The sequence below is a fragment of the Podarcis muralis genome, chromosome 9 (genome assembly GCF_964188315.1).
Source record: "Podarcis muralis chromosome 9, rPodMur119.hap1.1, whole genome shotgun sequence".
Lineage (NCBI taxonomy): Eukaryota > Metazoa > Chordata > Lepidosauria > Squamata > Lacertidae > Podarcis > Podarcis muralis.
Window position 1 is genome coordinate 35,612,086 of NC_135663.1, and position 26,616 is coordinate 35,638,701.

Genomic DNA, 26,616 nt, shown 5'->3' on the forward strand with positions numbered 1-26,616 from the left:
AATGGAAAGGAGCAGAGTGGTGCAAAGTCCTCTCTGACAGTCTGCATGTTTGCACCGTTTCTTTAAGCCAGGGGTGGAGAATCAGTGGCCCCCAGATATTGCTGAGCTCCAACTACTATCAGTCCCAGCCAACATGGTCAGTAGTCAGGGATGGCACAGGTTATAGCATCTGGAAGGGCAGAGGCTCCCCATCCACTGAGCTATAGCCCTTCCCCCTTTGAGGCTCACAATAGCTCGGCTGGATGAGGTGCACAGGCAGAGAGTGGCCAATGAGCTTCACAGTTGAGAAGAGATCTGACCAGCATTTCCCCCATCCAGTCACTGCTGCCTCTCAGATAAAAGCACCACACTGTGCAAGAGAAGGGATTGGCAGGTTGTGAGAAGCAAGCGCAGGCATGGCTTTCCTGTCTGCGAAAGCTTGATGGACACATTCTAATTCAATCCCCAGAAGAGTTACAAAATGAAATGGGACACATAAACCATTAAAAGTATTTTGAGGCATTTGAAAGCTTTTCTTTACTTTTCTGCCTGAAGGGTTAGATAGTGTAGAGTAGGAAATACTCTGAGTTTTAGCTTGAAATCCAAGCACACTCTTTAGAAGTTTTTTTTTTTTTTTTAAAAAGCAGTGGAACTTACTTACAAAAAAGTATGTTTAGAGTCAAAACTATGGAGTATATGTAGGAGAGAGTGTTTTGAGACTGAGTATCAGTTGCTGGAAACTGCAGAAGGGGAGAGAGCTCTTGTGCTCAGATCCTCTTGCAGGTTTCCCACAGCCAGATATGGCTGACCATTGTGAGAACAGGATGCTCTACTAGATGGGCCACTGGCCTGATCCAGCAGGCTCTATTTATGTTTTTATGGCTGCCACCATGCATACAAAACAGCAACATGCATACAAAGTGGGGGTGGCTTGCAAGAGTACAACCTATCTTGACAGAGAGGAAGAGAAATCTATGGAGGCAAAGAAGTCCCATAAGAATGGCACGGAATATCGATAAACTGAGATGGCAAACATCTGACAAACAGGTGGTAGGAGAAATAAAATGGAATACCTGAAAAGAGAGGAGTGAGAAGGAGGAGACATAATCTTATTGTTTGGGTAGGTCATTTCCTGGGTCTCACTGTGAAGGTATTTTAAAATGTCCCCAGGGGTGAAAGAGAGTGTTGCCCATAAAAATCAATGAAGATATCCAAGATTTAAATGTAGCCGGAATTGGCCACCTGGGTGTGTGTGCGCGCGCACACACACACACACACACACACACACACACACAGAGGCAACAGTGGAGAAAAGAGGTCCTGTTCTTCCTAACTCATTTCTTATTTTAGTGCTAATGCAAATGCCAAATCAAATAGAGTCCAGTCTTCCTAGATTTATAGTGGACCCTAGGGTTATGTTACCTTCGGGTAACGTAACTTTCAGGTTGTAACCCAAAGCATTTGTAACCTGAGGTACCACTGTATACCGCCCTGTCACAAAGCATCAGGGTGGTGTATGGCAACATAAAAACATTTAAATGCAATACAAAATTGCATGTTGTAGGGCTGTGCTGAAAGAACATAAAGTTGTAGCAGCCCTGCAATGTAGTCCATTATTAATAATGCAGGTCGTAGGTGGGACTGAGAGTGGTTTGGAGTCCTTCCCCAAATCTTTTAGGTTTCAGAAATCTACTTAAATTGCCTCCTCAGTGCAAACAGCCAAGTCAGTTGCACACAGAAGCCTCGTGTCATATTGACTTGCATGCAAACTGGTTGCAATTTTTAAAAGTTCCAAATTTTTAAAAAATGTTTTTTTTAAAATGCATATGACGAATGACTCAAGATAGAATAGGGACTCCTTCATTTGAGCATTACAGTGGTACCCCGCAAGACGAATGCCTCGCAAGACGGAAAACCCGCAAGACGAAAGGGTTTTCTGTTTTGGAGGCGCTTCGCAAGACGAATTTCCCTATGGGCTTGCTTCGCAAGACGAAAGCCCATAGGGAAATCTCCGGGGACCTGTTTTAAATTGCTGGCGGTCGGGAGCAAAGACTTTCGCCCACAGCCGGCCTTCAGAAGAGGTCCTGGACCTCTTCTGAAGGCTGGCGGGGGGCAAAAGTCTTTGCTCCCCCCCGCCTGCCTTCCCGGGACAGCGGAGACTTCTCCGCTGCCCCGGGCGATCTTAAAATGCTGGCGGGCGGGAGCGAACGCTTCGCTCCCGACCCCCAGCATTTTAAAATCTTTGGGCGAGTGTCTGCAAGCCTCGCGCGCCCGGCAGGAGGTCCCGCCGGGTGCGCGAGGCTTGGGGCGGCAGCCTGTCACCCGAAGCACGGGGAGCCCTTCGGAGGGCTTCCCCTGCTTCGGGCGAGTGTCTGCAAGCCTCGCGCACCCGGCAGGAGGTCCCGCCGGGTGCGCGAGGCTTGGGGCGGCAGCCTGTCACCCGAAGCACGGGGAGCCCTTCGGAGGGCTTCCCCTGCTTCGGGCGAGTGTCTGCAAGCCTCGCGCACCCGGCAGGAGGTCCCGCCGGGTGCGCGAGGCTTGGGGCGGCAGCCTGTCACCCGAAGCACGGGGAGCCCTTCGGAGGGCTTCCCCTGCTTCGGGCGAGTGTCTGCAAGCCTCGCGCACCCGGCAGGAGGTCCCGCCGGGTGCGCGAGGCTTGGGGCGGCAGCCTGTCACCCGAAGCACGGGGAGCCCTTCGGAGGGCTTCCCCTGCTTCGGGCGAGTGTCTGCAAGCCTCGCGCACCCGGCAGGAGGTCCCGCCGGGTGCGCGAGGCTTGGGGCGGCAGCCTGTCACCCGAAGCACGGGGAGCCCTTCGGAGGGCTTCCCCTGCTTCGGGCGAGTGTCTGCAAGCCTCGCGCACCCGGCAGGAGGTCCCGCCGGGTGCGCGAGGCTTGGGGCGGCAGCCTGTCACCCGAAGCACGGGGAGCCCTTCGGAGGGCTTCCCCTGCTTCGGGCGAGTGTCTGCAAGCCTCGCGCACCCGGCAGGAGGTCCCGCCGGGTGCGCGAGGCTTGGGGCGGCAGCCTGTCACCCGAAGCACGGGGAGCCCTTCGGAGGGCTTCCCCTGCTTCGGGCGAGTGTCTGCAAGCCTCGCGCACCCGGCAGGAGGTCCCGCCGGGTGCGCGAGGCTTGGGGCGGCAGCCTGTCACCCGAAGCACGGGGAGCCCTTCGGAGGGCTTCCCCTGCTTCGGGCGAGTGTCTGCAAGCCTCGCGCACCCGGCAGGAGGTCCCGCCGGGTGCGCGAGGCTTGGGGCGGCAGCCTGTCACCCGAAGCACGGGGAGCCCTTCGGAGGGCTTCCCCTGCTTCGGGCGAGTGTCTGCAAGCCTCGCGCACCCGGCAGGAGGTCCCGCCGGGTGCGCGAGGCTTGGGGCGGCAGCCTGTCACCCGAAGCACGGGGAGCCCTTCGGAGGGCTTCCCCTGCTTCAGGCGAGTGTCTGCAAGCCTCGCGCACCCGGCAGGAGGTCCCGCCAGGTGCGCGAGGCTTGGGGCGGCAGCCTGTCGCCCGAAGCACGGGGAGCCCTCCGGAGGGCTTCCCCTGCTTCGGGCGAGTGTCTGCAAGCCTCGCGCACCCGGCAGGAGGTCCCGCCGGGTGCGCGAGGCTTGGGGCGGCAGCCTGTCGCCCGAAGCACGGGGAGCCCTTCGGAGGGCTTCCCCTGCTTCGGGCGAGTGTCTGCAAGCCTCGCGCACCCGGCAGGAGGTCCCACCGGGTGCGCGAGGCTTGGGGCGGCAGCCTGTCACCCGAAGCACGGGGAGCCCTTCGGAGAGCTCCCCTTGCTTTGGGCGAGAAGTCTCTGCTGCCCCGGGCGATCTTAAAATGTTGGCGGGCGGGAGCGAAGCGTTCGCTCCCGCCCCCCAGCATTTTAAAATCTCCCCGGGACAGCAGAGACTTCGCTCCCGCCCGCCAGCATTTTAAAATCGCCCCGGGACAGCAGGGGCTTTTAAAATGCTGGCGGTCGGCAGCAAAGCCCTCCTGTCCCCGGAGCTTGCGGGTCGGGAGGTGGGAAGAAGGGCTTTTTTTCCCACCGCCAGCCTTCAGAACAGCCTTCTGAAGGCTGGCAGTGGGAAAAAAGCCCTTGTCCCCCCCCCCCCCAGCCTTCAGAAGAGGTCGGGGAACAGACTGTCCCCGGACCTGGTCTGAAGGTGGTTTCCCTAGGAACGCATTAATTGATTTTCAATGCATTCCTATGGGAAACCGTGCATCGCAAGACGAAAAACTCGCAAGAAGAAAAAACTTGCGGAACGAATTAATTTCGTCTTGCGAGGCACCACTGTACTTTTGTTTTTTCAACCCTTTCAGCTACAGACATAGGTAACCCATTAGGGATATACAGTAGCATTTCATTGCAGAACTTGCTACATTTCAGAAATGCATGCTTAAAGTAGTCTTAAGGCAGTGCTTGAATAGGCTGCAGAATGCTCCTGCACTGAGGTCTAGTATTGAGTCTTATTTATTTTACCCACTCAGAAATTCATAGCTAAACCCTCCTTTTGTCATAGTAGAGCATCCTTGTGTTATTTCATTGAACGCTACCAAAGGAAGCAATCCACAAGGGGATATGTGATAGCTTCATTGTATCTGCTTCAGAGAGAAAAGTATGATCAACCAGAACTAACATCTTACCGAAAGAATAATAATACAAAAGCCAGCTAAGAGGCATGTATGTGGTGCCGATCAGTGTGTCTCCTCAGTCCTGCTGAATTCAATGGGGTTTGCTCCCGGGTTAGTGGGGTGAGAATTGCAGCTTTAAGAGTCCTCAGCACAGTTAACATACATTATCATTGCAATCCTTGGAGAAATCCTGTAAGGTACGGTAGGTCACAGAAGTTAACTGGCCAGTATGGAAGTTCACACAGGAAAGTGTATTTTGGGGAGGAAGCCATTATGCATTGAATTTCCTTTTTCTGCACTACATTTAAAACGAGGAATGCTTCTAATCCAGAAGGGAATGCTCAAGAAAGCGTTTTAGGAAATAGCTGTTACATCGGGTAGTCCTCCAAACCATCACCAATACATTCAGCAGACCATGGGCTTGCGAGGCCTACTTCATATATTTTTTGCTTGAACCTTGAGGTCTATCAATCAGAGCAAACTAGTGGCTCAGCTGGGTGAGCATACAGTAAGAATTAAGGAACTGGGAGAGGGGCCCCTCTGAGCACAAGCTGAGAATTAAGGGATAGATGTTTGTGGGTATGTCTCCAAGCATGGGAACAGATTGATAATGGGGTAGGAAAGCTAAAAATAATGCTAATATATTTCACATCTGGCAACCAATGTGCCCCTTTGGTTTCAGACAGTACATGGGTAGAAGAGCCCAAAAAGCCCGGGACACAAATTATCATGGCCCTCTAGTGACTATGGTGGCTCATTAACCAGAAGTAATGTATTTAGCATTAACTCTGGAAGTGTTACTCGATTCTGACCAAACTAAGTCTCCTAGGAGGTTTTTGCTCTACAAAAAAACAAACAAACAAACACAGAGACATCACATTTGTGAGGGAAGACATGCATGTAGAAAACCAAAGAATAATATAAAGAAATAACGGAGCAGGGGAAAAATGGGGGAAGCAAGGGTACAATAAATTAAATATTGACTTACGGTTGTTACAGCAGTAAAAAGTTGCCCCTTGAGGGAAAATAGTTAATTTGATAGAACATATAGCTATAATTCTCAGAAGAATGTCCAGCAGTCTCAGGAGCTTAAAAAACCCCAACTCCAGGCAAAGCTAAATATAAAAAAATAATTATGAAGGCAAATTCCTTCAAGGAAGTTTTTCTTTATGCCCATAAGCAGTATAATGTCACAAAAAAAGAAGATTTACCTTTCGGTTTCTCGTCTTTAAAAATAAAACCAAATTCCTTCCAATCTTTCCAAAATGGAACAAGATAAAATAAAATCAATTTACATTCCTTAAAACTAAACTATAAAAAAAATGAAAATGTGGATGAGCCCTTACTTAGCAAGCAAGTAAACACAAGTGAAGAGACTTAGCTCTGAGTAAACCTGCACCTCTGAGTAAACCTGCACCTCATCTCTAATTTCAATCTGGACTGAAGAAAGCTTATCAAGCAGCTACATGGACTGAGATCACACAGCCAGGGAATCATGACATGGGGCAAGGTTTCCAGTTGCTAACACTGAATGACTTCCTAGCTGACAACAAAGGGTGTAAATTCTTCAGCACACCGAAGGAGTTTTCCAGGTTTTAGCTGGAGTTCCAAAAATACAGGAGACTTGAAAGTCTGGAAGACACAGTTCCTCAAGAATTGTGGGGCATCACAGAAGATGCCTCATGCTAAACAGGATTCCTCCCTTACACAGTGATCATGCATGCTGGTGGCTTAATATTCAGGGCCAGCACATCTCGCAAACATTACTAGACATTACTGTGGGGCTAGGACTGCTGTCAGCTGCAGATGGAAACAAGTCCAAGTGTTAATTTCAATTAAATGAAATCACTGTCTTTTTGAAGAACTGATTATGAATGGGGATGCTGCACTTAGCACAACAAAGCACAAAGCTATAACAGGAATATGGCAAAACCGCAAGACACATTGGATTTTGTCAGGGATTGCATATCCAGCTCTGAAACTTGGGCAACTCATCTAAGAAAACCCCTCCATAATTATAGAAAATAGATACAGATGTCAGTGCCTGAAATGAGAGTTAAGAGGGTTAAACTTGTGTTCGTGTTTGTGCTGGTACTGCTGTTCTTGGTCCACAGATGCTTCAAATGGAACGTGGAAGGTAAGACTTAAGGTGGCACCAGATGCATTTGGAAATAAAGTGTGCTTGTATTCAAGGCATCTTGCATGTAATATAAACACAAATGGCAAAGAGTTTTCAAGTTTCATGCATCAGAATCTAATACCACTTGATGGCTTCATCTGTGGAATTATGTGGTAACTCTCCCCATATGAACCAACCCGTACTCTGAACTCAGGCCCTTCTTCATGACAACACAAGAGTGGACCTTTCCTGAAGTGGCTCCCCATTTGTGGAATGCTCTCCTAAGGGAGGCTCACCTAGCACCTTCATTATATATCTTTAGGCGCAAGGTAAAAACTTTTCTCTATAACCAGGCCTTCGGCCTTTTAACTATCTGTTGACTTTTTAAAGTGGGTGGATTGTTTTTAATGTTTCTCTTTCATTTTAATGCATCTACATTATTGCCTGTCTGTCTATCTTTTTGTTTGTTTGTAAGCTGCTTTAGGTTGCCCTGTGCAAAAAAGTGACTAACAAATTCTAACAACAGTGACGTCCCTAAGACAGTTGGGTGGTACCTTGTCTGCCTACTTCTGGCAACTCCTGCAGCCAAGCTGATGCCAAACAAATTGCTCTGCTTTCCACATAAGTGAGGCTGAGACAGGGGTCTCATCCGGGCAGCCCAGGACCTGCATACAGACTGCCCAGGCCTGTACCCCGGGGAGGTCCCTTTGGTGCTGCTAATGCATGGTTGGACTTCACCCCCCCCCCCCCGAGGCCAACTCCACTGTCTCTCAAGACAGATGGATGCCAACAATAGTTTCAACTTATACCTGTGTCATATATATGTCGTTGTTTTCTCTTTTTTTTGCTCACCAGGGTTGTAGGAAATGTATCTAAAACTGGGCAAGACTGATGGTCAAACTACATGTTACACTGCAACCATGTGTAATGTTTGTTCAAAGGTCATTTTACCACTGCAACCCACCATTAGGAAATTAGGGAGGAGAGAGCACCTTGCAGTTGAAAAGGGGCAGGGTGAAGTGGGTGTGCAACTTTTCCTCTCCAATTGCTCTCCCCCTGAACACCTCTCCACAACTGCTTTCACCCAGTGCCATTTTTCTAGAAAAAGAGGTGCCATGAACTTCTCCCTTGTTCTCTTATAATGGCAATGGGGACCACCCAAGAGGTGTCAGAACTCAGTTCCTGTGAGTTCCTGCTGAAAAGAAGCCCTGCTTTTACCTCCACCGGTATTCTAGATCTAGATCTGACCGCTCAAACACATCTGGAACAACACAGGAAGGAGAAGATTTTATTGGAAATGCACCTGGCAAGAGAAGGCAAAGCATGTTCTCATCAGAAAACACCAGCAAACTATTTTTGCAGCTTTCCCAGCGGAAATATGGCAAATGATTTCCTTAGTGTCTTCAGCAGAAGGCAGCAGTGAGCAACTCAGTGATTTATTTGCCTTTGTCTTTCAGGACCAGTTCACAAACTCACCCAACTGGAGTTCCTGTCAATGAGGTGGAGAAGTGTGCTAACAGCCCTAGCACTGCATATAGAAGGTACTATTTCCTTAATCCTTCCGGCATTTAGCAAAGGTGGTACTTTTACAGCAGGCCTTTGGGGGGCCTTATGACAGTTCTCAGTAACTATTTTATGGCTGTTGAAACTTGATTGCTGCTAGTTCGCTGTGGATTTTATCTTGCTGTTACTTTATTTTTGTTTAAAATTTATATTGGAGTTTAATGGACCAGTGCTTGCTGCTTTGTGGATTTTCAGGTGGAAAGCAAGTTAAAAGCAAGTTAAAATAACATGTGATGCAGAGATTGCATGCACACATGCATACATATCTAGTCCTGATTCACACAATAAAATTTAGACAAGAATGGGAGTTCATACATATTGAGACTAAGTGCCTAATGCCCACATCACAACTACTTTAAATGCCCAGTGACAGAAAGGATTCTTTCTTCCACTCCATAGGAATAATTTCCAGCTGCGTAGTGAACCAACCCTTTCCTCTTTTACTTCCCAACTAGTAAAAAAAAAAAGGTAGGCAATTCAAACACCAGCTAGCATTTAAGGGCATTTTATCTTAGCGCATGCATTTCTAGTGCTTTTGTCCTAAAATGTGTTTTCTCTCTTTTTTGTGTGCATTTTGGTATATGTTTTCAGCTGAGATTCTTTTGCAAAGTTTGGAGAAGTGTGAACTTGGAAGAATAATTTTCTTTCTGATCTTTATAGTAGCTCAGGTACAAATTGGGTCAATTTGCTTAAAAATATGGACCAAATTAAATTGGCTTTCCTCTCTAGGTCCAACAACATCTGGAGGGCCACAAATCCCCCAGCCCTGCTGCAAGGACTGTTCTTCAGTCACCACCCTTCGCTCACTGGGGGGAGGTGATGGCGTTCCTCCCCACACACACATCCTCTTCACCCCTTCTTACCAATGCCTACCGCCAATGCCAAAGAGTTGTGACGAGTTGCTACGAGGTAGGCGAAAAACCAAATGGCTTTAAATTGCCAATTGGGGAAAATTCCTACTATGCCCCTTGCGTCGACAGACCGAAGTCCATAGCAAAGTCAGAGACCTACCTAAAGCCTACCTAAAGGGAGGGAGGGTGGGAGAACCCCCCCCCCCCCGATTGGCTGGCTGGGGGGGCAGACGCGGCCATGAGTGTGCCTCTTTTGGAGGCTTCCTCCATGTTTCTCCAAAGTTGGCTATCCACGTTTACCATGGAAGCTCTGGTCCCCAGTCACAGTCAGACAAGCCTAAGAAGCTTACAAATGGGAAAGGAATCCACAGAATCTTGCAATCAACAAGAAACCCTTGAAATTTGGCAGGCTGGCAGTAGAGAGGAACTTGGAACTATACACAAGGATGTCTTGTTATGCACTTCTGTTTATTTATTTGCTTATATGCATTTATAGCCAGCCATTCGTTCATGCTGTCCAAACCCAGGACTGTGGTCTCCTCCTTAACCATCATCTGCAGCCAAGAACAAACCTTGGTTACAGACAGTGATTAAGGATGAAAGAGCTTAACCACAATCCTGGGTTCAGAAAACATGCTAAGCTGCTGCGCTGCACTGAGCTAAAAGCACCAGGGAGGCTACAGTGTCCTCCCTAGGCATTAGCACATTTGTTACATGAGAATACGACCAATAGGTAAGGAGCACAGAGGTGCAGAATCATTGGCACCTGACGGATCAGTTCCAAAGCCATCACCAAAAAGAGCAACAAACAACAAGCTAGTTCCATAAGCTCACTGAAATAGGCCATGCCAACATGAATGTCAGATTCATTACAAGAGCAGTTTGAAGGATGCACTGACAACTGCCATGCAGAAAACTGAAGCTAACAATAAGACATCTCAAAAGGCAGTGTATGTAGAAGCAGGCTGATGTGAGTAACGTGAGGCATTTCATGCATGTGAAAACATCACTAGGCTTAAAAGCAGCATGGTCACCGTGCAGATCAAGTTCATCTGGAGGCATATATATACTTATTTCTCAGCCTGCCAAAAAGTTATGGGAAACTGGGTGTTTTTCTGTATAGGTCTGAACCTTCTGTGAATTATACTAGAAAATCTTGATGACTAGGAAAGTATCTGGTTGTAGATCAAACGCAGGAGTCACAGTGGGCGATAACTAATACAGCCTACGCACATAACGTCTAGTATACATGAACTCAGATTGCATTGTCAATGATCAGATTTTCTCCAGGTTATTGACTCTGCATGCAGCTAACATTCAAACACTACAGCTTCAAAATGACATCCAAGAATGTCAGAGATGGGACTGGCATGCTGTGTGGGCAGGGAGGGTACCTGACCCCTTGCTGCCCCCCTTTTAAAAAAAGTGTAACACAATGAAACAATTGCTCGTGATACTAGATCTCAAGGTCATCCAAAGGAATTGTTTAGCAACATGTTAAGGATAGAGAAAAGGAAATACGTATTCACACAGCGCCTAATTAATTGATGGAATTCACTGCAACAGGATATGATTAAGTTGGACGACTTTTAAAAAGTCTGGAATCATAGTAAACCAACTGAAATTTTAATAACTATATGAGGTCGTGTTTTCAGAACGGTAAAGAAAAGAATTTCTCTCCCAGTCCTGGGAATAAAATTAATGCACTTGTCAGTTGGAAATAAGAGAAAATATCTGTGTGTAAGTCCCTATTTCGTGTCCAAATATGCAGAACAAAGACACTAAATCAGCTACAAATATTTGAGATGTAGAACAAAAACACTATAAAAACAGAATCTCAAGGGGATTCTTGTTATTTCTCCTACTCTCTCACATACCTCTAATTTCAAACAAGGCAGCTGCATTTTCTGTAGTCTTTATAGTGGCAGCATCCTCATAGCCACATGGGGGTAGATTCATGGTTTTATTATATTTCTCTTCACCCATAGAGAATTCTATTTTGCTCCTGCCTCTCTTCTTCTCATTCTCACCGACTCCTGACAGCATTCTCTATTCCAAATGTTTGATTTTCTCTTAGGCACACAAGATCTCTTCCACTGCACCCATTTTTCTTCCACAGTTACACGTTTATATTGAAGAAATCAAACATTTTACCATTTTCTCTCTCTCTCAAAAAGAGACACGCTTAATGACTTCTAAGCAGACATCTTTCTTGTAGTTATTTTAGGATTAAAAAAGAACCTAACATATGGTGTCACAGAAAACCCATCGGTATTTATCGCCAGCAACTTTGCCACTCACAAATCAGGCTGCCCAGAAATGTAAATACTCTGCCTGTGTGAACAAGGTTTCTCTTATACAAATCTCTTACAACAGCTTCACTTTTTCAGCTGTGTCCTATGTCTCAAGGTCATCCAGAGCCCCACTAACACAGCAGTCATAACGTGTGACACTACTTTGGATTTGTGGGCTTGGGCACTGGAAGAAACTGAGTACAGTGGTACCTCGGGTTACAAACACCTTGAGTTACAAACACTTCGGGTTACAGACTCCGCTAACCTGGAAGTAGTACCTCGGGTTGAGAACTTTGCTTCAGGATGAGAACAGAAATCGTGGTGTGGTGGTGCTGTGGCAGCGGGAGGCCCCATTAGCTAAAGTGGTGCTTCAGGTTAAGAACAGTTTCAGGTTAAGAACAGACCTCCGGAACGAATTAAGTTCTTAACCAGAGGTACCACTGTACCATGCACCTTCTACACCCCTGCCCCAAAGTATGCATATCCACCAGTGGTCCTGATTTTATAAGTGTGTTCAGAAACCAGCAGTTCTCTCCCCCTGCTGTGTCAGAAACCGCTTGCACAATTGCACTGAATTGTCACCTAATGCCCTTGCTTAGCAGTCCAGCTCTGAATTTTCTATGCAAAAAGATACAAACCAACTAAGACTGGTTTGGACAGAATTCTCACATTGTTCCCACTAGCTGGCCTGGTCCATCTCTTTTATTGTTAAACCTCATTTTACCATTAGGCCCCAGATTTGCTTTACTGCACCCATCCACCATATTGCTATCCTTCTGCTTCTTCAGATGAAACTAAAACTCACAATCCTGGAACCCTGTGACTTCTCAGTGGTGTCTGTAAGCTCTCCTTCTCCCCTCCCCAACTTTTTTTTGACACATCACAACAAATCCAATGGGTTGCCTATCATTATAGTAATGCAACTGCACGTACTAGTAGGGAGAAGGGGGAGCAAAAAACTCTGACCTTACAGTTCCAGAGGAGGGATGTCTGTACATGTTTGCTGCTAAAATACTGTGGGCCAAATCTCAATTGAAACAAAATGGGACTTGGTTGTTTTTTGGGGACATAACCCCCCTAAGCCAGGTAATGTCCAAAGTCCGTTCTGGGTGCCTAATGCGGCCTGCCAGTCAGTTTAATCCAGCCCCTGTGGCAGTTTATTTCCTGGGGTAAAAACCTCAACAACTTCAATCCTAAAAAAAGGTGACCAACTTTGGTCGGCCCTTTGGTCGGCCCTCATGGCCCTTCACTTCATCAAATCTGGCCCTCTTTGAAAAAAGTTTGGACACCACTGCCCTAAGCCAAAGGGAGCAGAGAAAATGGAGGTAGAGACTGTGCACAGCTGTATGTCCAGCACGTGACAGGAAGAGGGAGATCTTGATGGATATACACTCCACTTCCACACCCTTTTGCAGCTCAGGAGTAAGACAGCAGGAAATCTCCATCACTTTACTGAAGAAGATGCACACCTATGATCCAAAACTGTTAATTACACAGAGCTATATAGTCACAGGGGGACATGGGTGGCGCTGTGGGTTAAACCACAGAGCCTAGGACTTGCCGATCAGAAGGTCGGTGGTTTGAATCCCCGTGACGGGGTGAGCTCCCGTTGCTCGGTCCCTGCTCCTGCCAACCTAGCAGTTCGAAAGCGCGTCAAAGTGCAAGTAGATAAATAGGTACCACTCCGACGGGAAGGTAAACGGTGTTTCCATGCGCTGCTCTGGTTCACCAGAAGTGGCTTAGTCATGCTGGCCACATGACCCGGAAGCTGTACGCCGGCTCCCTTGGCCAATAAAGCGAGGTGAGTGCCGCAACCCCAGAGTCGGCCACGACTGGACCTAATGGTCAGCGGTCCCTTTACCTTTACCTTTATATAGTCACAGAAGTTAATGCCTATGGTGTGGTTGCAGTGCAGTGCTAATAGTAAAGACTTTGTTAAAGGACCATTCATAACACAAGGAGTGCATAGAGACAGCAGCATTGCTTGGTCACATGCATGAGTCAATATACACAGAGCTCTTTAAGAGCATTGACGGTCTTGTGTATACCAAGGAGACTTTCAACGGTGCCCCCCGATACCCAGCACCTCTGCTGAAAAAAAAACACAGGCACAGGAACTGTCTAGTGTTCATTATAACACAACTGGGATTAGCATAAAACACTGCACTTGAAGCATTAGAGTCTGTATTTTCTATGGATTATGTTCTTTACAGCACTGGTGGCAGAGGTTTGGCAATGCAAATAATACTTATTGCAGGCTTTCAGCTGAGAAATGAGTCATGACCACTGCACTCCAGAGAAACAATATTCAGTAAGAGATTAGACAACTTCTACCACCTTTTGTGCATGCAGGAATAATGCACTTTTTTTTTTTTAGTTTCTCTCACTAGACCACCAATTTAACACCCTGCCAACTGTCCAATTACTCCTATTCACGGTGAGTTAAATGGGTTTCTCTCCAGCCATACACACCTTTCTTTTCTTTTAGTATAATTAATGAAGCTCATCAAAGCCGAGAAAACAAGCCAGAGCACCAGCTACTCACTGACATGTTAACATGAAGGTTGTGTGCTACTGATCTCTCTGCAGGGTGTTCATGTCGCTAACATGGCATACAAAACAGTGCGGCAGGAGGGGCACACATTAAGATGTTCTGATAAGCTATCAACATAGATGGCCGTGGAACTCTAGCATGTCCCATATAAGATTGCTAATATCTGCCCAGTATGTGATCACAGCATTGTTTCTGGGGCTTTACTTCATTCTGGCTGCATTCATTTTTAAAAATCCCATTACTCTGACAATAGTCATAGTGGCATTGGCGTATGTCCCTTTAGGCATGCCCACTAAGGATTCTCTCTCTCTCTCTCTCTCTCTCTCTCTCTCTCTCTCTCTCTCTCTCTCTCTCCTTTAGTATCATAGACGTGTAGGGCACAACAAGGAATCAGAGAATGAAGGTTTCAATAATGCACACAGTGTGGGGTATTGCACATTTCTTTGTGGACTGTGTGCCCTGCACAATACCACACAAGCAGCGCAGGCTGTGTTGTTGGTAGGAACAATTATGCAATTTTCAATCAGCTAAATGAAGAGCAACAGGTTTTTGACACATAAAGAGAGGCTCCCTTCCTTCCCCGCAAACAACTGCACAGCTAAGCAACTATTGATTCTAGATCAGGCGTAGTGCTAAAGAATGAACTCTCTTGCATTGCTCTGTAGCAGCCTTCTCCAATCCTCCAAATGTTTTGGGCTACAACTTCTGGCTGTGCTGGCTAGGCCTAATGGGAGCTGCTGTCCCCAAAAAATCTGGAGGGCACCAGTTTGGGGACGGCTTCTCTGTAGGAATAATGGCCTCTATGTAGCTTTTAATCTGGCAGCTCTAAAATACATACAGCAACAAGTTTATTGTGAGAGTACAGGTTAGAAGAAATGTACAGTAAAGCACAATAAAAGATATTAACCATGCAGTGATATGCCCCCATTTTGGAGACAGTTTCAAAAAGAAGAAAGGAGGGTATTTTTTTCCTCTTTTCCTATTATTGTTTCTATAAAGGACAGAATAAAAGTAAGGTAAGAGATTCTAGCCATCCTTGATTCTCTTTGTTTCCTGATGTAGGGAGAAGAGGACAGAAAGTGCTTTGTGACTTTAGCTCTATGTTATCAGCAGATCTTTTCCCATCATTGTGAGGAACAATTATTCCTGACTGCATAGGGAGGTCAATCAACAAACATTTTTCAGGAAAACAGTAAGAGAAAGAAGGGGAAATGCATTCCAGATGGAAGGCTACTGTTTTACCTTTCCCACCTAAGCCAATCTTTTCTCTTGTGTGCCTCTAAATTGGCCCACTGGGACTGGAAAGATCTTTCAATATGGAAACATTAGGGTTCTATTTCTGCTCAGGTCATTTGAAGGTGAGCTAAATGAGATATTGGAGCAGAGGGTTATGAGGTACAAGTATGGTTTCTTTCTTGAGCTTGTATTGTGATAGGAATTTTATGGTCTTAGATATATGGCAACGTTCATAACCACACGTACATAGATCAGCACAGGAAAGCCAACCTGGAACCATTTTGATTCCCAAACTGACCAAATGTTGTCTCTGCAAGGTCAAACTGGAAAAGTCTCCCCATTGTCTCTCTCCTCACAAATCCTGTCTCAAGGATATGTCTGTTTGAATAAGGTGTGAGCCTGTGACCTGGCCCAGGAAATAAGTATTTTACCACTACAAAAGAATGGCCAAGCTCCCCGGGAAATCCAATCAAGTAACTTGCCAGACAGGAGATAAACTGTAACAAGAGAAAAACAACATTTAAATTTCTGTGATGTAGGTGGGATGTATCTGAGGGGTGGTCTCAGATTACACCCCTTCTGTGATGTATGCATAATGTTTCTGGGGGTGGTCTTGATCTAGATAATGGGAATTTCAAAAGTCTTTATAAGCTCTTGCACACCATCTTTCTGGGTCCTCCTCCTCTCCTGCGTGTGAGGGAGTACCCTGTTGCAACAGATCAATAAAGATCAAGCTTACTAGCTGCTTTGCTTCTCAATATTCTCTGGTTGGCCTCTGTTATTTTCTCCTACCAATAGGGAACCTATGTAAGGACTCTATATGGGCTCTTGGATACCCCATAAGGGAAAAGGGCATATATTTTTTATTTACAACAGATGGCGACCACGCACGAAGGGACTTTTGGTTACCCGGATTCTGGAAGCGAGGAAGGACTGGTTATCCAGCGCGCACCAGGCAGTTTGCCAGGAGGAATGACCAGTCCTCCATCGATTCCCAGGGTCTGGAAATAACTGGAGGTTCAGCGGGGCTAACCAGAGGAAGCAACGCTTGATCAGGCCGGCCTTAAACAACCAGTCAAGAGATCGCAGGATCACCAGGAACAGCGCATGCGGAAGTGAGTATTAAGTAGGAAACACGGGTAGTGGGTTGGGTTCTCTAAACCACAGCAACCAAAATTCTTTAATTCTTCCTTTTCCCTTCAATTCTAAAATTTCTACTTTTTTCCTCATCTAAAAATTGCCTTCTCCTTTCTGTCCCCTCGATCTCAACACCAGCCCTAGCCCTTCGGAGTATGCCCAGGCAAAAGTTGTGTGTGACTTCTTTCATTTCCCTTCTATGCTGACCTATTCCTTCGGAGTTTTGCCCAGAAAAAGGTCGTGCTTTTTCTTCTGTACTGAAAACTATAACTCCCAGGTGCAGCCGCACCTCTGCCATGGCGATCTTTGTTAGAGATGACCTGTGAGCAGAGAAAGCAAGGGCACCTGATTCCTTTCCTTCTTTGTCATTTCTGAGTCCCAATCTGGCACTGCGCTACGCAAGCGTCCAGTAGGGAACTCTCAGGTTAGATTGTAAGAGGCAGGAGGTTGCTGTGGGCTCCCTGGCTGAGTAATGACCAAAGGGGGGGTTTGAGATCGCTGACCGCACTGTTAGCTTAGTAGCCAGGAAAGGCCAACAGCTGTACCAGCCTAGTAAGTCAGGCCAGACGAACGGCGGTGTGTCACAGTACTAATTCTCGGAGTTGTCCAAATTGAGTGTACTGTGGGTTATTTATTGTGTTTCCTGAAAAGTGGGGATAAAACCCCGACTGCAGTATAAAAGTAAAAGCTAGCGCTATTAAAAATTCTTAAATAAAATGGGTGCACCTCAATCAACAGAAATGAACCCACAGACTCCTGCTGGGAAAGAAGCCCAGTTGGTGCTTACTTCCCGCCTGGACTCTGACAATCCCCTTCAATTTGTGTTTATGAAACTGTTTTTCCAGTGTTTAAATTGTACTTAGGTAACATCCAGCAGCTGCTTATCTTAAATGTGCCATCTAAAATAAAAATGCAAGCTTGCTCCAAGTTCTAAATCTAAGAAAGCCATGTTGAACCTTATCAATCTTAAAACAAGACAAAATGGAGAATGAAGTGTGCAAATGTTTGTTATTTAAGAGAGGCTCTAAAAGAGAGTTTTCCTCCCAAGTGGTAAAATCCTGTATACGTGCTACTTGTGTTCTGAAAGAAGGATTACCCCACCTCCTTCCTCTAGATTAAGTGAGGAGGCTGATTTTAAGTCTAGTGGTAAATGATGTTTTGTTGTAACTTTTGAGTTTGTGAGTACACCTGTGTTCCAGTCTATTTTGGAATGTGAAGTTAACCTAATGTTTCTGCTGCAAAAGCCTAGTTGAGCCAACTGCTCTCTCAAGCTAAAATGCAGTGTATGTATTTCATTAAGCATATGCCTATGAAGGTATGGTGTTCTTTCTAAGAAAAATTGATATTAAATGTAGAGGCTTCCATGGCCAGCAAAATTCTATGAGTCCAGTCCAAATATCAGTCTCTATAAGACTTCCTGGCCTCTTTCTTAGAAAAATGCCCCCCCTTGTTTCATTCTGTCTCTTTCAGGGTTTTTTTTTCTTTTCTTCTCCTTCTTACTTCTGTGCCAAGTAAATTTACTCCCGAGTAAGCTTCCTTTAAAGGAAACTGCAAAAGGGGGGGGGGTAAAGATTAGGCTTACTATTCCTCTGCAAGTTCAGGAAAATTTGTTCACTTTTGTATTCCTTTTAAATCAAATCTATGGCTGTTTTAATTATTTGTGAGTGGTTATATCAATTGAATTAACTTTGCTTTATAAGAGATCCTCTCCCTATCTTAGGAAAAATGTTCACTTCAATCTTCCTTTAAAGATACTTTCTCTAGGAACTTGCACTCATTAGTCTAAGGAAGTAAACTCTCACTCAAACCAGCTTCAAGATCTGCTAAAAGGGTATTCTGTATAAAGTTGGGTACTTTTATTTTCCTCTTCATTAGTACATGATATGCGCATGGCTTGTGATAGGTGTATGGCTTGCGGTCTCTTCCCCAATTGTGTCTGTGTACATAAGTATGTGTGTGTCTCTCTGGTAGTACAAATCTTGCTATGAACCCTGTATTTTAGGGTTGGACTAGATGACCCCAGGTCCCTTTCAACTTTCCCAATTTGTGGCTGATGAGTTGAAATTCAGCCCAGATTTGCTCTTTGTTTTTAAAAGGTGAGGGGTGAAAGCCGTGATGTTTTTGAAGCACAACTGGTGATATCAAGCATTTGAGTGATTACAGTATTTATCATTTTGTCTATTATTTACAAAAATCAAACTTAAAAGTCTATTCAAAGTTTAAGCACATAAAAATTCATATAGTCAAATTGAGTAGCCTTGACCATACCTGTAAATAAAGGGCAGAAGATTTTGTCTGTAAATGGTGAGGCTGAAATGACTGAGAATATTTAAAATAATAATAATAATAATTAATAATAATTCTCTGGCCATTTCCCCCATATATAAGGGCGTGGCATTGTTCCGCGAATAGCCAGAGGGATATTAGCCCTTTCCTGTACATAAAGGAAGCAGTCCTTTGCTTGGGCTGCAATTGCTAGCTTTGGTGAATACTTGAATTGCTGAGTTTCTCCTTTTTGTTTTAAAATCTAACCCTATTTTTAAAATCTACTCCTTACCCTTCCCTTCCCTTATTCAAATTCTAATTTAGCCAAAAGATGCAACATTTTCAATAGTATAAAAGGTTTGCTGAGACATGAACTCTGCACATGCACAGAGGCTAGATCAGCTTAAAAGAGAGAGAGAGAGGAAGGAGGGGGGAGAGGAGGTTTGGAGAGTGTGCTGCGGGGAGAAACCTATTCAAATTTCCTTGTGTGGAACTTGGAACCATTGGGGGAGATCATCCTTGATGTGTCTTTTGCTCCAGGGGCTAATTAAGACAAAGGGGTTGGGTACTGGACCATCAAGGGTCAAGAGGTTGCCAGGTTTCAGGTCTTGACATGCCGATTTCTTTTCACAGGTAAATATCAAAGCACTCCTACTGTGAGTTCCTCTCTTGAGTAGTTTGCCTCCCCAATGGGATTTAAATTTTATAACAGTTTTTTGTGTGTGTGTGTGTGTGTATGCCTATGCATTTTAGGAACAGCATTTCCTGACAGACTTCTCACGTAAAATAATTTTCCATTTCAACAGGATATGTGAACCCCATTAACAAAGTGTTTGTCCCTTCTTTTCTCCCACACCACAAATGATGAGAGGATGCAAACAGTGATTTAAATACTCTATGAAAAGTAATTGCATTTGTATTTCTTTTTGTCTTCCCTTAAAGCCAAACAGTCACTTTCTTTCTGTTCAGCAAAACAAGTCTGAATCCCTGCTATATTAGTTTTATTTCCCTCTATCTCTTTGTGGCTTTGACACTTTTTTAGGTTACAAATAATCTGTTTTTCATTTATTAATCAGTTTTTCATTGGGTTGTTAGAATGCCAAAACAAGTTACTTCAGGTGACTTCAGGTTAAAAACAAAAAAAACAAATTGTGTGTCTTAGCATTTATTTATTTTTGGTTCCTCATAGGTCATTGTGTGCGTGTGTGTGCGTGTGTGCGTGTGCATGTGTGTGTGTGTGTGTGTGTGTGTGTGTGTTTTACTTTGGGGACATGTCCATCACATGTTGAAAGTCATTTTCATCAAGTTCTACTTATCAGATAGCACATGCTGAATTTGAACCTTTTTTCCATTGTTTTCCCATTTTTTTCAGTCCAGTGGTAATCTGTGTGGTTTTGATAATATCTTATTATTATTTAATAATAACTCTTTTCTAAATTTGATGTCTTTGTGTCAAGTATGTTTTCATCTGACTGGTAATCTAATTTTTTGCTTTCTTTTTATTTTTTAACCTTTGTTGTATTTTTTACAGTTCTCTTTCTATACACGTGGAGTAATTTTTTATGTAATAATATGGGGGGGAAAACAACAAAAACTAAGTGAAGGAAAGCAAACAAACTTAGCAGATAATAACAGTAATTATATGAAAATGTGATAATAATATTAAAATGAGTAAAATGCTTAACATGCTAAGATTTTATTATTTGCAGCTAATAACTCAAGGAGATTGGGGGGGGGGGCTTTTTGCCCCTTCTTTTTCTAACTGTCTTTTAAGTCCCTAAAACCCCCGCCCCCTTACAGGATGTCACTTCTACAGATGTGTTACTACAGACCTATGATGAAAAAGCTTCGCCACCACCTGCAGCAACAGACACCAAAGTTTTCAAAGTGCCCACAGCTATCTTCTTTCAAAGGATATAGACTGATGGGGGAGTGGGGCTGACAAAGGGGGGAGGAGTTGAATTGCAAGGACATTTTCTCACTTGAACCTTAAGACTGTGCTCCAGGATTGAGAAGATCACAATTGTCTCAAGATATGCAACTGATATTTTATTAGTTTGTTTTGTATTATGTGTTATTACGCAAGGATGTTGAAATGTGTCTGACAGTGTGTTATTTCCACAAAGTGGGGGGGATATTTTTGTGTGTAATTGTTTTTATGTGAATCTCTTCTATGACTTCTGTATCTCTTGCAGATTCAGTACTGTCTTTAAGTAGCAATTGTTCTGTATTAATCTTGGATTCCCCGTATACCTGTGAAATTAATCTAACCACAACCAAGTATTATTCTTGGAACCATATTTTATCAGGTAGTTTTGAAACAACACACTTTATTATTATTTGGGATGTTTTGATTAGAATGCCAAATGGAAATGAGTGTAGATCATGTCTCAAATTTTATTTATTTGAGGACACGTCCACCATACATGGAATAAGGTTCCTACACTTTGTTTATATCTCCAACACATTATTTATTTTATTTTATTTTGCTAACATCTGCATATCATTTTCATAGTTTTTTCCCAGATTGCACACAGTGAATCTGAAGGTTTTTCCCCATAATTGCTCTCATTTTTTTATCTCAATTGGACAACCAAATTGTGTGCTTGCTCTTCTCTGCCGAATTTTGATTTTACCAAGGAGAAGCTTCAAGATCCATAAAAGCCTAGATAACAAGAAAAGTGTATATGCCTTGATTTAGCAGGAATGATCCCCTATAGAGTTAAATTAACTAATTTGGACAAGTGCCCTTTTAAGAATGGTTGTTTTAACAGATTGGTTTGAAGAGTTGAGAACCATGGGGCAAGAAAAATTCAAATTGGACTCAGTTTGAATTGGGCAAGTGTATCCAGGCTGCAATTAGCTTTTTGGTCCTTTAAGTGCAAGTGAGCAACTTCCCATGAGTGCAAGACCACGGCCTATAATAAAATCCCATAGAAAGGCCAAGGCCAAGGCATCTCCCTCACGAGATGTCCAAACCTGTGCCAGCTATGGTGAATGCCAGGCGACATGGTTAAATGAAAGCCCCGAGGGGATTCAACAGACCGGATGTGTTGCTGTAGCACTATGTCAGTGTGAGACCACAGAAGAGCTAGCTTGACACCTGAGAAACACACAAAAATGGCGAAGGACAAAACACCAACTGCATTTTTCAGTCATTAGTGGACCTTCCTGCTAGGTGTAAAGCATAGAACACTATTGAGTAAATAGTCTCTCCCAAAGTGTTAGAATGCCACAAGTAATTTAGTAGCAAAACGCAACATGTGTTATTTTTATATGATATATTTATACAAAGACATCCATTTACAACATACGATGTTATTATTTGTGGGGCAAAAATTTTTAAGAAAAATTCTAGCCCCAAAGGGGGGATAATGTGATAGGAATTTTATGGTCTTAGATATATGGCAACGTTCATAACCACACGTACATAGATCAGCACAGGAAAGCCAACCTGGAACCATTTTGATTCCCAAACTGACCAAATGTTGTCTCTGCAAGGTCAAACTGGAAAAGTCTCCCCATTGTCTCTCTCCTCACAAATCCTGTCTCAAGGATATGTCTGTTTGAATAAGGTGTGAGCCTGTGACCTGGCCCAGGAAATAAGTATTTTACCACTACAAAAGAATGGCCAAGCTCCCCGGGAAATCCAATCAAGTAACTTGCCAGACAGGAGATAAACTGTAACAAGAGAAAAACAACATTTAAATTTCTGTGATGTAGGTGGGATGTATCTGAGGGGTGGTCTTAGATTACACCCCTTCTGTGATGTATGCATAATGTTTCTGGGGGTGGTCTTGATCTAGATAATGGGAATTTCAAAAGTCTTTATAAGCTCTTGCACACCATCTTTCTGGGTCCTCCTCCTCTCCTGCGTGTGAGGGAGTACCCTGTTGCAACAGATCAATAAAGATCAAGCTTACTAGCTGCTTTGCTTCTCAATATTCTCTGGTTGGCCTCTGTTATTTTCTCCTACCAATAGGGAACCTATGTAAGGACTCTATATGGGCTCTTGGATACCCCATAAGGGAAAAGGGCATATATTTTTTATTTACAACAGTATCAACATTTTACCTTGAAATCAAGGGTTGTTTTTTAAATATCATCTTTTAACTTGTCAGGAACACGAAGCTTGCCCTGCTTGGCCATACTCAGAAAAAGAAAAAAGGTTTTAAGTCAGGGTGGGGAATCAGTTCCAGGGACCTAACGTGCCCCCCTCCGAGCTCTTTATCTGCCTCTCAGGACTCTCCTTCCTCCCTTGGCCACGCCCTTCACCAGGCCTGCTCTGAGCGCTCCCCAAGTGCTTTGGCCTGGCTGGAATGTGTCCTTGATCTGTGTTCATGCTTCTTGCTTGCTTGGCTGGAGAATGGAGAGAGGAGTGTAGTGGGTATACACACTTCTGTGTGGTTGGAATGTGGCCTAGTGTACGAAGGTGGAGGTCACATCCATTGCTCCGCCCACTCTTCTCCAGCCCTGCCCACTGCCGGCATACAGGCCTTGTAACATTGCTATCAGGCTGAAAAGAAGGGTTCTCTACCCACAGAGATGATTGGAAGATTTGGGGCAGACAAAAGAAAATGCTCCAAATCTTCAGCACAGTTAAACTATGGAATTTTCTTCCACAACATGCATTAATGGCGACTTTAAAAGAGGATTTGGCAAAAACCATGGGGGATAAGGCTATCAGCTATGGCTATGCTCCGTGTCCACTGCCAGAAGCACCAATGTGCATCTGAATGCTAGCTGCTGAGAATCACAAGCAAGAAGAGTGCTGTTGCCCTTGGGTGCAGCTTGTGGGCTTCCCATAGTCATCAGGCTGGACACTTTGAGAACTGGATACTGATGTTGGTGGGCCATTGGTCTGATCAAACTGCAGCCCTCTTATGTTCTTATTTCGCAGATGAGACTACAGTATTCTACAATGAAGCAAATAACTACAATGTCGGGGCAGGTGCTTATTCACTTTCACAGCTGTGGTCTCTAAGGTGATAGACCACACAATGAACAATGACGTGGAAGAGGACTTGTACATGGATGAGGACAGGAGCACAATCCACCTTGTACAGGCAGCAACTAGTGGCTTTTCTTTTGGAATCTGCCATGAGCAGAGGATGGTGGTTGTCCTTTATTGGCAAATAAGGTGGACAGGTAAAGGAGATGACAAGAGCTCCTGCTTTTAATAGTTGTGGAGAGAGGAAATTTCAGCAGGTGTAGCTTGTAGCTCAAGCCAAATATTAATCCAAATATTAAAGGTGCAGGAGCCCTTCGCCCTTTTTCATTTGGTCACACTCCTGGCACCTAGTAAACACATGCCATTGCACACCATTGCCACATGGACACATGAATTGCCAGCCTTTGCCTCACAGCTAGCTCAGGAAAATTACTTACTGTTCTGATATTGTAAAAGTGGTTTGTGCTAGCATTAACAAGAGGCCATCCGTTAGCAAGTCCATAGCAACTCTCCACTCCTGAGAGATCACTCATATCCTTAGAACCCTCTTTCCCTCCAAAGCAAAGGCAAACAAGTCAAACATGACTCACCCCACAACTACAAGGAAATGCCATAGTGATCGACCAACTAATGATCAGTGTGGCATTTTCCTGCTCTTTAAGATGTAGCAGCCATTTTGTTCTATATCACAGCCCATGACGCCCGTTTTGTCTTACACCGTTTCACCTCAGCAGCCATTTTGTGTCACGCTATGGGTAAAAGCCTCAGCGCCTAGGGCTTGCCGATCGAAAGGTCGGCAGTTCGAATCCCCGCGGCAGGGTGCGCTCCCGTCGTTCGGTCCCAGCGCCTGCCAACCTAGCAGTTCGAAAGCACCCTCGGGTGCAAGTAGATAAATAGGGACCGCTTACTAGCGGGAAGGTAAACGGTGTTTCCGTGTGCTGCGCTGGCTTGCCAGATGCAGCTTGTCACGCTGGCCACGTGACCTGGAAGTGTCTGCGGACAGCGCTGGCCCCCGGCCTCTTGAGTGAGATGGGCGCACAACCCCAGAGTCTGTCAAGACTGGCCCGTACGGGCAGGGGTACCTTTACCTTTTTTATACATCCATGGCAGCCATGTTTATGGCTGGCACCCACAGCACACTCTCAAATTCCAAAAGTACCTACTGACCCTTGACTTAAGCACACACACTCCCTCTTGGATTTTGCAACAAAGTAATGAATTAAGTCATTAAAAGAGCATTATCTGCTCACACTTACCTGACCAAGGGAGGGAAGTGTTCCATAAGCCATCGTCTGGTTCATCATTCCTTTCTGCTTCATGATAAGCATGCGCTTCTGCTCCTCACTCAAGTGCGCCATTTGAGCCTGCATCTGCGGTTGTTGGGGCTGCTGCTGCTGCTGCTGCTGCATGTATGGCATCATGGGATTCTTGCTGGGATTGGCCATCGGTGGAGTCATTCTTTGACTCAAGTCAGCATTGAAATGAGTCAGAGGTTTAGTGTTGCCATAAGAAAGCATATTGGTTTGTTTGCTCAAGGAGTTTGTACCCAGATTATTTGGCTGCTGACTGATCATATTCATGTGGTTTTGAGGGAGGTAGTTATTCATCGTAGTCTTTTGTGGGTTGCTTGCCGTAGGAGGCACTACAGGATTTTGGTTGTTAAAGGCTTGGGGATATATCATTGGGCTATTTGGTTTGTCTGTACTGAAGGGTGCTCCATAAGGACTAGATGGAGGCCCCACTGGAGACCAACTAGATGCTTGATTTGGATGTTGCTGCTGCTGCTGCTGCTGCTGTTGCTTTTGCTGCATGAGCTTAGCTCGTTGCTGCTGCTGTGCTGCCATCTGTTTAAGCTGTTCAGCTGGAGATAAGTCAGTGCTGGGCACAGCCACTTGGCCAGGTCCCGGGGCAGCTGTTGCCACTGTAGTTGGATTAATGAGATAACCATTACCCGGCCTTGACTGAGTTTGGCTTGGGGTATGTGCTTGGTTAGGAGTCTGGGGTGACTGAACCACACAATTTGCTGGTGAGCTGTCAGAGAGTGGAGCTGGGGGCGCGCTAGAGACAGAAGGTATGCTAGATGCTGTAGGGACATTTGAAAATGGAGGACCTGAAGAAGAAGGCCTTACCTGGGGAGACCCAAGAGGAACATGGGCAAATGGAGAGTGTGATGGGTCACTTTTAACACTCGCACTCTCTTGAATCTCAGTGGCTGGTCTGGGAAATTCAGGCTCCTTTTTCTCTTCGAAGTCTTCATTGAACAAATCTTGTATGTCATCCTCTGGAACAGTGTTAGCCAGCTCATCTATTAACTCCTGCCACTCTTGATCATTCAGGTTAATGTCTGAAAAAAGTTTATTCTGATTTGAAAGTGATGTGTCAGAATTGTCCATGCAGCTAGGATCATCCAAGGGCTCTTGTTTTAGCTCCTTGCTGTTGTTGTTGCTGTTGTTGTGCAGGATGTTAAAACTATCCTCAAGCTCTGTGCATCCATTGATTGGGAGTTTTATCTCTGGAAGTCCACCGTTTTTACCCAGGTCATCCAGACCACCAGCATGAGTTCCACTGTTCTGCAGGGGCAGTGATGGTTTTATGTCAAGCTGGTGAAGAGGGGAAATAGAAGGCAAAGGCAAATTATTGGGCAAGCTGTTGATTCCCTCAATCCCAGGTACATCCTTCCGTATCCGCTTGCTGGTTGGGGAGAAGCTACTGTCACAGGCTCCATTCTGCTGTTCGCCATTGAGGGGTGAGCGTGCTCCTTCCAACTTTCTCTTCACCGTCTCTTGAAGCTTGAAGAAACAGAACAAAATCATTAATTAGACTCTTGCTCACACTTCTGCCCTTCATAAACAAAAAACACTCTATGCAATAAACTATACTCACAGAAAATTTATTTACAGATAGGTAGCCGTGTTGGTCTGCCATAGTCAAAACAAAAATTTTTTTCCCCCAGTAGCACCTTAAAGACCAACTAAGTTAGTTCTTGGTATGAGCTTTCGTGTGCTGAATTGCAACTCATTACCAAACTTAAAACCATGGAGAGACCTGGTCTGAACAA

The 26,616-nt window shown here is 44.9% G+C and overlaps 1 protein-coding gene across 1 annotated transcript in view; it reads right to left on the bottom strand.

The window, feature by feature from the left end:
* MAML3 (mastermind like transcriptional coactivator 3) overlaps positions 1-26,616 on the bottom strand; it is a 287,023-nt gene that overhangs the window by 107,342 nt on the left and 153,065 nt on the right. The window contains exon 2 of the mRNA XM_028743982.2: positions 24,815-26,347. Coding sequence (XP_028599815.2) covers positions 24,815-26,347 — 1,533 coding nt within the window. The remainder of the gene's footprint in view (positions 1-24,814; positions 26,348-26,616) is intronic.